Consider the following 13,963-nt stretch of genomic DNA (forward strand, 5'->3'; position numbering starts at 1 on the left):
GGATTTTGGGGGGGGTCCTGGGGGGTTTGGGGGGGGTCCTGAGGGGTTTTGGGGGGTCCTGGGGGGATTTGGGGGGTCCTGATGGAATTTGGGATGTCCTGGGGGGTTTGGGGGGGGGTCCTGAGGGGTTTTGGGGGTCCTGGGGGAATTTTGGGGGGATTTGGGGGGGTCCTGAGGGATTTTGGGGGAGTCCTGGGGGGATTTTGGGGGGTCCTGGGGGGGATTTGGGGAACCCTGAGGGGTTTTGGGGGGGTCCTGAGGGATTTTGGGGGAATTTTGGGGGGATTTTGGGGGGGTCCTGGGGGGATTTTGGGGGGATTTTGGGGGGGATCCTGGGGGGATTTTGGGGAACCCTGAGGGGTTTTGGGGTGGAATTTTGGGGGGTTTGGGGGGTCCTGGGGGGGTTCCTGGTGGGATTTTGGGGAACACTGAGGGGTTTTGGGGGAGTCCTGGGGGGATTTGGGGGAGTTTGGGGGGTCCTGGGGGGTTTTGGGGGGTCTTGGGGGGATTTTGGGGAACCCTGAGGGGTTTTGGTGGAATTTTGGGGGGATTTTGGGGGGTCCTGGGGGGATTTGGGGGGGTCCCCGGGGGGGGGGGGTTGGGGTTTTTTTAGATATTTTTTGGGGGTGGTTTTTTTTTTGTTTTGTTTTTTGGGGTTTTTTTTGGGTTTTTTTTTTTAGATTTTGTTTTGTTTTGTTTTTTGGGTTTTTTTGTGTTTGGTTTTTTTTTGTTTTTGTTTTTTTGGGGTTTTTTTAGATTTTTTTGTTTTGTTTTGATTTTTTTTTTGTTTTTTTGTGTTTGGGTTTTTTTTGTTTGTTTGTTTGTTTTGGGGTTTTTTTTAGATTTTGTTTTGTTTTGTTTGGGTTTTTTTTGGGTTTTTTGTGTTTGGTTTTTTGGGGGTTTTTTTGGGGTTTTTTTAGTATTTTTGTTTTGTTTTATTTTTGGCTTTTTTTGTGTTTGTTTTTTTTTTTTTTTTTTTTGGGGGGTTTTTTAGATTTTTTGTTTTGTTTTGATTTTTTGGTGGTGTTTTTTTTTTTGTTTGTTTTGTTTTTTGGGGTTTTTTTGGGGGGTTTTTTTGGGTTTTTTTAGATTTTTTTTGGTTTTGTTTGTTTTTTGGGTTTTTTTTTTCGGTTTTTCGGGGTGTTTTTTGCTGTTTCCCTGTGGTTTTTGCGTTGCCGAGTGACCCGCGCCCTCGCAGGCGGGGACGTGCTGGCCGTGGCCCGCGTGGACGGCGCGCAGCTCCCCAGTTAAACCCAGCATCAAATGGTTCAAGGGCAAATGGCTCGAACTGGGAGCCAAGAGCGGCGCCCGCTTCCAGTTCCGGGAGAGCTGCGACAAGGAGAGCAAGGTGGGAACTGGGAGCACTGGGAGGGACTGGGAGGGACTGGGAGGGGATTGGAGGGGACTGGGTTATACTGGGAGGGACTGGGAATGAACTGGGATGGACTGGGAGGGATTGGGTTATACTGGGAGGGGTTTAAAGGGGGATTAGGAGGGAACTGGGAGGAACTGGGAGGGACTGGGAGGGACTGGGTTATACCTGGGAGGGGTTAAAGGGGGACTGGGATGGACTGGAATTAACTGGGAGGGACTGGGATGGACTGGGAGGGACTGGGAATTAACTGGGATGGACTGGGAAGGATTGGGTTATACTGGGAGGGACTGGGAGGGACTGGGAGGGGACTGGGTTATACTGGGAGGGATTGGGAATGAACTGGGAGGGACTGGGAATTAACTGGGAGGGACTGGGAGGGATTGGGAGGGACTGGGAGGGGACTGGGTTATACTGGGAGGGACTGGGAGGCGACTGGGTTATACTGGGAGGTATTGGGAATGAACTGGGATGGACTGGGAATGAACTGGGAGGGACTGGGAAGGGACTGGGAGGGATTGGGTTATACTGGGAGGGACTGGGAGGGGATTGGGAGGGGACTGGGTTATACTGGGATGGATTGGGAATTAACTGGGAGGGACTGGGAATGGACTGGGAGGGATTGGGAGGGACTGGGAGGGGACTGGGTTATACTGGGAGGGACTGGGAGGCGACTGGGTTATACTGAGAGGGACTGGGAATTAACTGGGATGGACTGGGAATTAACTGGGAGGGACTGGGAAGGGATTGGGAGGGAGTGGGTTATACTGGGATGGACTGGGAATTAACTGGGATGGACTGGGTTATACTGGGATGGACTGGGAGGGGATTGGGAATTAACTGGGATGGACTGGGAGGGACTGGGATGGACTGGGAGGGGATTGGAGGGGACTGGGTTATACTGGGAGGGACTGGGAATTAACTGGGAGGGACTGGAAGGGATTGGGTTATACTGGGAGGGACTGGGAGGGGATTGGGAGGGGACTGGGTTATACTGGGATGGATTGGGAATGAACTGGGAGGGACTGGGAGGGACTGGGATGGACTGGGAGGGGATTGGGAGGGGACTGGGATGGACTGGGAATTAACTGGGAGGGACTGGGGAGGGATTGGGAGGGACTGGGTTGTACTGGGAGGGACTGGGAATTAACTGGGATGGACTGGGTTATACTGGGAGGGACTGGGAGGGGATTGGGAGGGACTGGGAGGGACTGGAATGGACTGGAGGGGATTGGGAGGGGACTGGGTTATACTGGGAGGGACTGGGATGGATTGGGAATTAACTGGGAGGGACTGGCAGGGATTGTCTCACCTGTCCCAGGTGTTCATGTTCTCACCTGTCCGTTCTCGACCTGTCCGTTCTCACCTGTCCATTCTCACCTGTCCCAGGTGTTCATGTTCTCACATGTCCGTTCTCACCTGTCCATTCTCTTCTCACCTGTCCGTTCTCACCTGTCCATTCCCACCTGTCCATTCTCACCTGTCCCAGGTGTTCATGTTCTCACCTGTCCGTTCTCACCTGTCCATTCTCACCTGTCCCAGGTGTTCATGTTCTCACCTGTCTGTTCTCACCTGTCCATTCTCACCTGTCTGTTCTCACCTGTCCGTTCTCACCTGTCCATTCTCACCTGTCCCAGGTGTTCATGTTCTCACCTGTCCATTCTCACCTGTCCGTTCTCACCTGTCCATTCTCACCTGTCCGTTCTCACCTGTCCCGGGTGTTCATGTTCTCACCTGTCCATTCTCTTCTTACCCGTCCGTTCTCACCTGTCCCAGGTGTTCATGTTCTCACCTGTCCATTCCCACCTGTCCATTCTCACCTGTCCATTCTCACCTGTCCCAGGTGTTCATGTTCTCACCTGTCTGTTCTCACCTGTCCCTTCTCACCTGTCCGTTCTCACCTGTCCCAGGTGTTTCATGTTCTCACCTGTCCATTCTCACCTGTCCGTTCTCACCTGTCCATTCTCACCTGTCCCAGGTGTTCATGTTCTCACCTGTCCGTTCTCACCTGTCCATTCTCACCTGTCCCAGGTGTTCATGTTCTCACCTGTCCGTTCTCACCTGTCCGTTCTCACCTGTCCCAGGTGTTCATGTTCTCACCTGTCCATTCTCACCTGTCCGTTCTCACCTGTCCCAGGTGTTCATGTTCTCACCTGTCCATTCTCACCTGTCCTTTCTCACCTGTCCGTTCTCACCTGTCCATTCTCACCTGTCCCAGGTGTTCATGTTCTCACCTGTCCGTTCTCACCTGTCCATTCTCACCTGTCCGTTCTCACCTGTCCCGGGTGTTCATGTTCTCACCTGTCCATTCCCACCTGTTCATTCTCACCTGTCCATTCTCACCTGTCCCAGGTGTTCATGTTCTCACCTGTCTGTTCTCACCTGTCCCTTCTCACCTGTCCGTTCTCACCTGTCCATTCTCACCTGTCCCAGGTGTTCACGTTCTCACCTGTCCATTCTCACCTGTCCATTCTCACCTGTCCCAGGTGTTCATGTTCTCACCTGTCTGTTCTCACCTGTCCCTTCTCACCTGTCCGTTCTCACCTGTCTGTTCTCACCTGTCCCAGGTGTTAATTTTTCTCACCTGTCCGTTCTCACCTGTCCCAGGTGTTCATGTTCTCACCTGTCCATTCTCACCTGTCCATTCTCACCTGTCCATTCTCACCTGTCCCTTCTCACCCGTCCGTTCTCACCTGTCCCAGGTGTTCACGTTCTCACCTGTCCATTCTCTTCTCACCTGTCCGTTCTCACCTGTCCGTTCTCACCTGTCCCAGGTGTTCATGTTCTCACCTGTCCGTTCTCACCTGTCCCCCGCTCAGGTGTTCACCTTCGAGCTGGCCATCTCCAAGGTGGTGCCCGGGGACCGGGGCGATTATCGCTGCGAGGTCACGGCCAAGGACAAGAAGGACAGCTGTTCCTTCAACATCGACGTCGAGGGTGGGCCCCAAAAACACCCAAAATCACCCCAAAATTAACCCAGAATCACCCCAAAAATATCCCAAAAATATCCCAAAAATATCCCAAAAATATCCCAAAAATATCCCAAAAATATCCCAAAAATATCCCAAAATAACCCCAAAAATATCCCAAAAATATCCCAAAATTAACCCCTAAAATCCCCCCGGCACCCACTGCTCCTTCAACATCGACGTCGAGGGTGGGCCCCGAAAACACCCAAAATCGCCCCAAAATTAACCCCAGAATCACCCCAAAATTAACCCAAAAATCACCCCCAAAATTAACCTCAAAAATATCCCAAAAATATCCCAAAATAACCCCAAAAATATCCCAAAATTAACACCTAAAATCCCCCCGGGCACCCCGCTGCTCCTTCAACATCGACGTCGAGGGTGGGCCCCAAAAAACACCCAAAATCACCCCAAAATTAACCAGAATCACCCCAAAATTAACCCAAAATTAACCCAAAAATATCCCAAAAATATCCCAAAATTAACCCAAAAATATCCCAAAATTCACACCTAAAATCCCCCCGGGCACCCGCTGCTCCTTCAACATCGACGTCGAGGGTGGGCCCCGAAAACACCCAAAATTAACCCAAAATCACCCCAAATTAACCCAGAATCACCCCAAAAGTAACCCAAAATTAACCTCAAAAATATCCCAAAAATATCCCAAAATTAACCCCAAAAATATCCCAAAAGTATCCCAAAATTAACACCTAAAATCCCCCCGGGCACCCGCTGCTCCTTCAACATCGACGTCGAGGGTGGGCCCCGAAAACACCCAAAATCACCCCAAAATTACCCCAAAATCACCCCAAAATTAACCCAAAATTAACCCCAAAATGCCCCAAAAAGAACCCCCAAAACACCCTGAGGACATTTGGGACGTTTTGGGGACTTTTGGGGACATTTTGGGGAGATTTGGGGACATTTCTGGGGACATTTGAGGAATTTTTGGGGACATCTGGGAGATTTGGGGACATTTTTTGGGGACATTTGAGGAAATTTTGGGGAGATTTGGGGACATTTTGCGGACTTTTGGGGACACTTTGGGACATTTTGGGGACATTTTGGGACATTTTGGGAGATTTGGGGACATTTTGGAGACATTTTGGGACATTAGGGTACAATTTGGGGACATCTGGGGAGATTTGGGGACATTTTTGGGGACATTTGAGGAAAATTTTGGGGTCATTTGGGGACATTTGGGGAGATCTGGGGACATTTTGCAGACTTTTGGGGACACTTTGGGGACATTTTGGGACATTTGGGGACATTTGGGTCATTTTGGGGACATTTGGGGACATTTTGGGGACATTTAGGGGAGATTGGGGGACATTTTGGGGGACATTTTGGGACATTTTGGGGGCATTTGGGGACATTTTGGGACATTATGGGGGGATTTGGGGAGATTTTGGGACATTTTGGGGGGATTTGGGGACATTTAGGGAGATTGGGGGGACATTTTGGGACATTTTGGGGAGATTGGGGGACATTTTGGGACATTTTGGGGACATTGGGGGTCTGACGCCCCTCTCCCCCCCAGCCGGCCGCCCCTCGGGGCTCGGACAATGTGCTCCAGGCCTTCAAGAGGACGTGAGTGTGGGACCCCCCCAAAATCCACCCCGGGACCCCAAAAATGTCCCCAAGACCCCAAAATCCCACCCGGCATCCCCCAAAAACCTCCTGGGACCCCAAAAACCCCCAAAACCCCACCCGGGGACCCCCCAAAATCCACCCCCGGGGACCCCAAAAATGTCCCCGGAACCCCAGAATCCCACCCGGGATCCCCCAAAATCCCAAAACCCCCACCCAGGACCCCAAAAATCTCCCAGGACCCCAAAATCCCTCCCGGGACCCCAAAATGTCCCGGGAGCCCAAAATCCCCATGGGACCCCCCAAAATCCCACCCGGGATCCCCCAAATCCACCAGATCCCCCCCAAAATCCTCCCCAGGGACCCTCTTGGACCCCGAGACCCCCCCTGGGGACCCCAAAATGCCCCAAATCCCCTCAAAAATCTCCCCCAAAATCCCCCCAGGGATCCTCCTGGACCCCAAGACCCCCCCTGGGGACCCCAAAATCCCACAAAAATTCCCCCAAAAATCCCCTAAAAATCCCTTCGAAACCCCCCAAAATCCCACCCTGGGGACTCCAAAATCCCCCCCAAATCCCCCCAAAATCTCCCCAAAATCCCCCCAGGGATCCTCCTGGACCCCAAGACCCCCCTGGGGACCCCAAAATCCCACAAAAATTCCCTCCAAAAATCCCCTAAAAATCCCTTCAAAACCCCCCAAAATCCCACCCTGGGGACCCCCAAAATCCCCCCCAAATCCCCCCCAAAATCTCCCCCAAAATCCCACCAGGGACCCTCCTGGACCCCAAGACCCCCCTGGGGACCCCAAAATCCCACAAAAATTCCCCCAAAAATCCCCTAAAAATCCCTTCGAAACCCCCCAAAATCCCCCAAAATCTCCCCAAAATCCCCCCAGGGACCCCCCCAGAATTCCCCTAAAATCCTCCCCAGGGACCCTCCTGGACCCCAGGACCCCACCTGGGGACCCCAAAATGCCCCAAATCCCCCCAAAATCGCCCCAAAATCCCCCAGGAACGGCGCCAAGGACGAGACGGCCGGAGAGCTGGACTTCAGCGGGCTCCTGAAAAAGAGGTGGGGAGGAAGAGGAGGGGGAGGAAGGGCAGCGGGAGGAGGAGGAGGAGGAAGGGCAGGAGGAGGAGGAAGGGCAGGAGGAGGAGGAAGAGGAGGAAGGGCAGGAGGAGGAGGAGGATGAGGAAGGGCAGGAGGAGGAGGAGGATGAGGAAGGGCAGGAGGAGGAGGAAGAGGAGGAAGGGCAGGAGGAGGAGGAGGATGAGGAAGGGCAGGAGGAGGAGGAGGATGAGGAAGGGCAGGAGGAGGAAGGGCAGGAGGAGGAGGAAGAGGAGGAAGGGCAGGAGGAGGAAAGGCAGGAGGAGGAGGGAAGAGGAGGAAGGGCAGGAGGAGGAGGGAAGAGGAGGAAGGGCAGGAGGAAGAGGAGGATGAGGAAGGGCAGGAGGAGGAAGAGGAAAGGCAGGAGGATGAGGAAAGGGCAAGAGGAGGAGGAGGAAGGGGCTGGAGGAGGAAGAGCAAGAAGAGGAAGAGGAAGGGCAGGAGGAGGAAGAAGAGGAAGAAGGGCAGGAGGAGGGGAAGGAGGAGGAGGAAGAGGAGGGGGAGGAAGAGCTGCAGGAGGAGGAGGAAGAGGAAGGCAGGAGGAGGAGGAAGAGGAGGAGGAGGAAGGGCAGGAGGAGGAGGGAAGAGGAAGGGCAGCAGCAGGAGGAGGAGGAAGGGCACAGGAGGAAGAGGAAGAAGGGCAGAAGGAGGAAGGGCAGCAGGAGGGGGAAGAGGAGGAGGAAGAGGAAGGGCAGGAGGAGGAAGAGGATGATGAGGAGGAGGAAGGCTAGGAGGAAGAAGGGCAGGAGGAAGAGGAAGAAGGGCAGGAGGAGGAAGAGGAAGGACAGGAGGAAGGGCAGGAGGAGGAGGATGGCATGAAGATGCCAATGGGGATGGGATGAAGATGACTTGGGATGAGGATGAGGAGGACAGGGATGGGTTGAGGATGAGGATGATGAGGATGAGGACGAGGATGAAGGTGAGGATGAGGATGAAGATGATGAGGATGAGGAGGACAGGGATGGGATGAGGATGAGGATGATGAGGATGAGGACAGGAAGGGGGTCGAGATGAGGACAACCTTGGGATGAAGATGATGAGGAGGATGAGGATGAGAATGAAGGTGAGGATGATGAGGATGAAGGTGAGGATGAGGACAAAGATGATGTAGGATGAGGATGACCTTGGGATGAGGATGAGGATGATGAGGATGAGGACAGGAAGGGGGTCGAGATGAGGACAACTTTGGGATGAAGATGATGAGGATGAGGACAAAGACGAGGATGATGAGGATAAAGATGATGAGGATGAGGATGAAGGTGAGGATGAGGATGACCTTGGGATGAGGATGAGGAGGACAGGGATGGGATGAGGATGAGGATGATGAGGATGAGGACAGGAAGGGGGTCGAGATGAGGACAACCTTGGGATGAAGATGATGAGGATGAGGACAAAGACGATGAGGATGAGAACGATGAGGATGAAGGTGAGGATGAGGATGAGGATGAAGGTGAGGATGAGGATGAAGGTGAGGATGAGGATGACCTTGGGATGAGGATGAGGAGGACAGGGATGGGATGAGGATGAGGATGATGAGGATGAGGACAGGAAGGGGGTCGAGATGAGGACAACCTTGGGATGAAGATGATGAGGAGGATGAGGATGAGAATGAAGGTGAGGATGAAGATGAAGGTGAGGATGAGGATGAAAGTGAGGATGAGGATGACCTTGGGATGAGGATGAGGAGGACAGGGATGGGATGAGAATGAGGATGATGAGGATGAGGACAGGAAGGGGGTCGAGATGAGGACAACTTTGGGATGAAGATGATGAGGATGAGGAGGATGAGGATGAGGACGAGAATGAAGGTGAGGATGATGAGGATGAAGGTGAGGATGAGGACAAAGATGATGAGGATGAGGATGACCTTGGGATGAGGATGAGGAGGACAGGATGGGATGAGGATGATGAGGATGAGGACAGGAAGGGGGTCGAGATGAGGACAACTTTGGGATGAAGATGATGATGATGAGGACAAAGACGATGAGGATGATGAGGATGAGGATGAAGGTGAGGATGAGGATGACCTTGGGATGAGGATGAGGAGGACAAGGATGGGATGAGGATGAGGAAGGGGGACAGGAAGGGGGTCGAGATGAGGACAACTTTGGGATGAAGATGATGAGGATGAGGACAAAGACGATGAGGATGAGAACGATGAGGATGAAGGTGAGGATGAGGATGAGGATGAGGATGAGGATGAAGGTGAGGATAAGGATGAGGAGGATGAGGATGAAGATGAGGATGATGAGAATGAAGATGAGGTTGTGGACGAAGATGATGAGGATGAGGATGACCTTGGGATGAGGATGAGGAGGACAGGGATGGGATGAGGATGAGGATGATGAGGATGAGGACAGGAAGGGGGTCGAGATGAGGACAACTTTGGGATGAAGATGATGAGGATGAGAAGGATGAGGATGAAGGTGAGGATGAGGATGAGGATGAAGGTGAGGATGAGGATGAAGGTGAGGATGAGGATGACCTTGGGATGAGGATGAGGAGGACAGGGATGGGATGAGGATGAGGATGAGGACAGGAAGGGGGTCGAGATGAGGACAACCTTGGGATGAAGATGATGAGATGAGGACAAAGACGATGAGGATGAGAACGATGAGAATGAAGGTGAAGATGAGGATGAAGGTGAGGATGAGGATGAAGGTGAGGATGAGGATGACCTTGGGATGAGGATGAGGAGGACAGGGATGGGATGAGGATGAGGATGAGGATGATGGGGACAGGAAGGGGGTCGAGATGAGGGACAACTTTGGGATGAAGATGATGAGGATGAGGAGGATGAGGATGAGGACGAGAATGAAGGTGAGGATGATGAGGATGAAGGTGAGGATGAGGACAAAGATGATGAGGATGAGGATGACCTTGGGATGAGGATGAGGAGGACAGGGATGGGATGAGGATGAGGATGATGAGGATGAGGACAGGAAGGGGGTCGAGATGAGGACAACTTTGGGATGAAGATGATGAGGATGAGGACAAAGACGATGAGGATGAGGATGATTGAAGATGATGAAGGCGACGCTCCGCAGGGAGGAGCAGGCCGAGGAGGTGAAGAAGAAGAAGAAGGACGACGAGGAGGACACGATCCCGCCCGAGATCTGGGAGCTCCTCAAGGGCGTCACCAAGAAGAGCGAGTACGAGCGCATCGCCTTCCAGTACGGCATCACCGACCTGCGCGGCATGCTCAAGCGGCTCAAGAAGATCAAGGTGGAGCCCAAGAAGAGCGAAGGTGGGAGGAATTTGGGGGAAAATCGGGGGATTTTGGGAAAATTTGGGAATTTTTTAGGAATTTTGGGAGGAATTTTGGGGAATTTTTGGGAAATCCAAGGGGATTTTTGGGGGATATTGAGGAGGCTCAAGCGCTCAAGAAGATCAAGGTGGAGCCCAAGAAGAGCGAAGGTGGGAGGAATTTGGGGGAAAATCGGGGGATTTTGGCAAAATTCGGGTGATTTTTTGGAGTTTTTGGAGGAATTTTGGGAAATTTAGGGTTTTTTAGGGGGGAATTTTGGGGTTTTTCTTTGGGAAATCCGGGGGGATTTTGGGGGATTTTGAGGAGGCTCAAGCGGCTCAAGAAGATCAAGGTGGAGCCCAAGAAGAGCGAAGGTGGGAGGAATTTGGGGGAAATTTGGGGGATTTTGGGAAAAATCGGGAATTTTTTTAGCAATTTTTGGAGGAATTTTGGGGAATTTTTGGGAAATCCAAGGGGTTTTTTGGGGGATATTGAGGAGGCTCAAGCGGCTCAAGAAGATCAAGGTGGAGCCCAAGAAGAGCGAAGGTGGGAGGAATTTGGGAGAAATTTGGGGGATTTTGGCAAAATTCGGGTGATTTTTTGGAGTTTTTGGAGGAATTTTGGGAAATTTAGGGTTTTTTAGGGGGAATTTTGGGGTTTTTTTTGGGAAATCCGGGGGGATTTTGGGGATTTTGAGGAGGCTCAAGCAGCTCAAGAAGATCAAGGTGGAGCCCAAGAAGAGCGAAGGTGGGAGGAATTTGGGGAATTCGGGGGATTTTGGGAAAATTCGGGAATTTTTTAGGAATTTTTGGAGGAATTTTGGGAAATTCTGGGGGAATTTTTGGGAAATCGAAGGGGATTTTTGGGGGATTTTGAGGAGGCTCAAGTGGCTCAAGAAGATCAAGGTGGAGCCCAAGAAGAGCGAAGGTGGGAGGAATTTGGGGAAAATTCATGGGATTTTGGGAAAATTGGGAAATTCTGGATGGATTTTGATGGATTTGGGAGGAATTTTGGGGTTCCCTGAGCTCACCTGTCCCCCCTGAACCCCTGCTTGTTCCCTGAGGAACCTTTTGGGGTGCTGTCGGATTTGGGGGATTTTTGGGTAATTTTGGGGTTCCCGGATGATTTTTTGGAGTCCCTGGATGATTTTTCGGGGTTCCCGGGTGTTTTTTTGGGGGTTCCCAGGTGATTTTTTGAGGTTCCCAGATGATTTTTTGGGGGTTCCAGGGTGATTTTTAGGGTTCCCAGGTGATTTTGAGAAGTTCCCAGATGATTTTTTGGGGTTCTCGGGTGGTTTTTTGGACTTCCTAGATGCTTTTTGGGGTTCCCGGGCCATTTTGGAGGTTCCCGGGTGATTTTTGGGGTTCCCAGGTGATTTTTGGGGTCCCCTGCGCTCACCTGTCCCCCGCAGCCTTCACCTGGCAGTCGAACCCCTGAGGAACCTTTTGGGGTGCTGTCGGATTTGGGGATTTTGGGGTAATTTTGAGGATTTGGGGGTGATTTTGGGGTGATTTTGGGGTTCCCGGATGATTTTTTTTTTGGGGTTCCCTGAGCTCACCTGTCCCCGCCCCTCCAGCCTTCATCCGGAAGCTGGACCCCCGCCTACCAGGTGGACAAGGGCAACAAGATCCGGCTGATGGTGGAGCTCAGCAACCCCGACCTGCCCCTCAAGTGGTACAAGAACGGGCAGCTCATCAAGCCCAGCAACAAGTGAGTGCCCAGGTGTGCCCAGGTGTGGCACAGGTGTGCCCAGGTGTGGCACAGGTGTGGCACAGGTGTGGCACAGGTGCCCCTCAGCCATCCCCCAGCTGTCCCCAGTTGTCCCTCAGACACCCCCAAGTGTGCCCCAGGTGGGCAAAGGTGCCCCCAGGTGTGGCACAGGTGTGCCCAGGTGTGGCACAGGTGGGCACAGGTGTGCCCAGGTGTGCCCAGGTGTGGCACAGGTGCCCCTCAGCCGTCCCCTAGCTGTCCCCAGTTGTCCCTCAGACAACCCCAGGTGTCCTCAGGTGTCCTTAGACACCCCCAAGTGTGCCCCAGGTGGGCAAAGGTGCCCCCAGGTGTGCCCAGGTGTGGCACAGGTGCCCCTCAGCTGTCCCCCACCTGTCCCCAGTTGTCCCTCAGACACCCCCAGGTGTCCTCAGGTGTCCTTAGACACCCCCAAGTGTGCCCCAGGTGGGCAAAAGTGCCCCCAGGTGCCCCCAGGTGTGGCACAGGTGTGCCCAGGTGTGGCACAGGTGCCCTTCAGCCGTCCCCCAGCTGTCCCCAGTTGTCCCTCAGACACCCCCAAGTGTGCCCCAGGTGGGCAAAGGTGCCCCCAGGTGTGGCACAGGTGTGCCCAGGTGTGGCACAGGTGTGGTACAGGGGTGGCACAGGTGCCCCCAGGTGTGGCACAGGTGCCCCCAAGTGAGGCACAGGTACCCCTCAGCTGTCCCAAGTTGTCCCTCAGACACCCCCAGGTGTGGCACAGGTGTGCCCAGGTGGGCACAGGTATCCCCTGAGCTGGCCCCAGGCACCCACAGGTGTGCCCAGATGTGCCCCAGCTGTCCCCCAATGGGTCCAGGTGTGACCCAGCTGACCTCAGGCGTGCCCAGGTGGGCACAGGTGTGCACAGGTGTGGCACAGGTGTGCACAGGTGTGGCACAGGTGCCCCTTAGCTGTCCCCAGCCGTCCTCAGGCACCCACAGGTGTGCCCAGGTGTGCCCAGACACCCCCAAGCGTGTCCAGGTGCCCCCAGGTGCCCCCCTAGTCACACCCATGTATGCCCAGGCACCCCCAGGTGTGCCCAGGTGTGTCCCAGCTGTCCCCAGATGCCCCCCAACCGTGCCCAGGTGTGTCCCAGGTGTCCCCAGGTGTCCCCAGGTGTCCCCAGATGCCCTCCTAGGCGTGTCCAGGTGCCTCCAGGTGTCCCCCGGTGCCCCCCTAGGCACGCCCAGGTATGCCCAGGCACTCCCAGGCATGCCCAGGCATGCCCAGGTGTCCCCAGGTGTGCCCAGGTGTGTCCCAGGTGTCCCCAGGTGTGTCCCAGGTGTCCACAGGTGTCCCCAGATGCCCTCCTAGGCATGTCCAGCTACCCCCAGGTGTCTCCCGGTGCCCCCCTAGGCACGCCCAGGTATGCCCAGGCACTCCCAGGCGTGCCCAGGTGTGCCCAGGTGTGTCCCCAGGTGTCCCCAGATGCCCCCCTAGGCGTGTCCAGGTGCCCCCAGGTGTCCCCCGGTGCCCCCCTAGGCACGCCCAGGCGTGCCCAGGTGTGCCCAGGCATTCCCAGGTGTCCCCAGGTGCCCCCAGGTGACCCCAGATGCCCTCCTAGGCGTGTCCAGCTGCCCCCAGGTGTCTCCCGGTGCCCCTCTAGGCACGCCCATGTATGCCCGGGCACTCCCAGGCGTGCCCAGGTGTGCCCAGGTGTCCCCAGGTGTCCCCAGGTGTCCCCAGACGCCCCCCTAGGCATGTCCAGGTGCCCCCAGGTGTCCCCCGGTGCCACCCTAGGCACGCCCAGGTATGCCCGGGCATGCCCAGGTATGCCCAGGCATGCCCAGGCGTGCCCAGGTGTGCCTAGGTGTCCCCAGGTGTCCCCAGGTGTCCCCAGATGCCCCCCAGGCGTGTCCAGCTGCCCCCAGGTGTCCCCCGGTGCCCCCCTAGGCACGCCCAGGTGTGCCCAGGCACTCTCAGGCGTGCCCAGGT

The 13,963-nt window shown here is 54.5% G+C and overlaps 1 protein-coding gene across 1 annotated transcript in view; it reads left to right on the forward strand.

Moving 5' to 3' along the window:
- Positions 1 to 93: 93 nt before the first annotated feature.
- Positions 94 to 13,963, forward strand: part of LOC137466615 (myosin-binding protein C, fast-type-like) — a 45,329-nt gene continuing 31,459 nt past the window's right edge. Inside the window, 9 exon segments of the mRNA XM_068178291.1 lie at positions 94 to 127; positions 1,181 to 1,248; positions 1,250 to 1,348; positions 4,192 to 4,302; positions 5,882 to 5,931; positions 6,943 to 7,002; positions 10,086 to 10,285; positions 11,862 to 11,881; positions 11,883 to 11,995. Of these exon segments, the coding sequence (XP_068034392.1) occupies positions 94 to 127; positions 1,181 to 1,248; positions 1,250 to 1,348; positions 4,192 to 4,302; positions 5,882 to 5,931; positions 6,943 to 7,002; positions 10,086 to 10,285; positions 11,862 to 11,881; positions 11,883 to 11,995 (755 nt within the window).

Source organism: Anomalospiza imberbis, unplaced genomic scaffold (assembly GCF_031753505.1).
Source record: "Anomalospiza imberbis isolate Cuckoo-Finch-1a 21T00152 unplaced genomic scaffold, ASM3175350v1 scaffold_331, whole genome shotgun sequence".
Lineage (NCBI taxonomy): Eukaryota > Metazoa > Chordata > Aves > Passeriformes > Viduidae > Anomalospiza > Anomalospiza imberbis.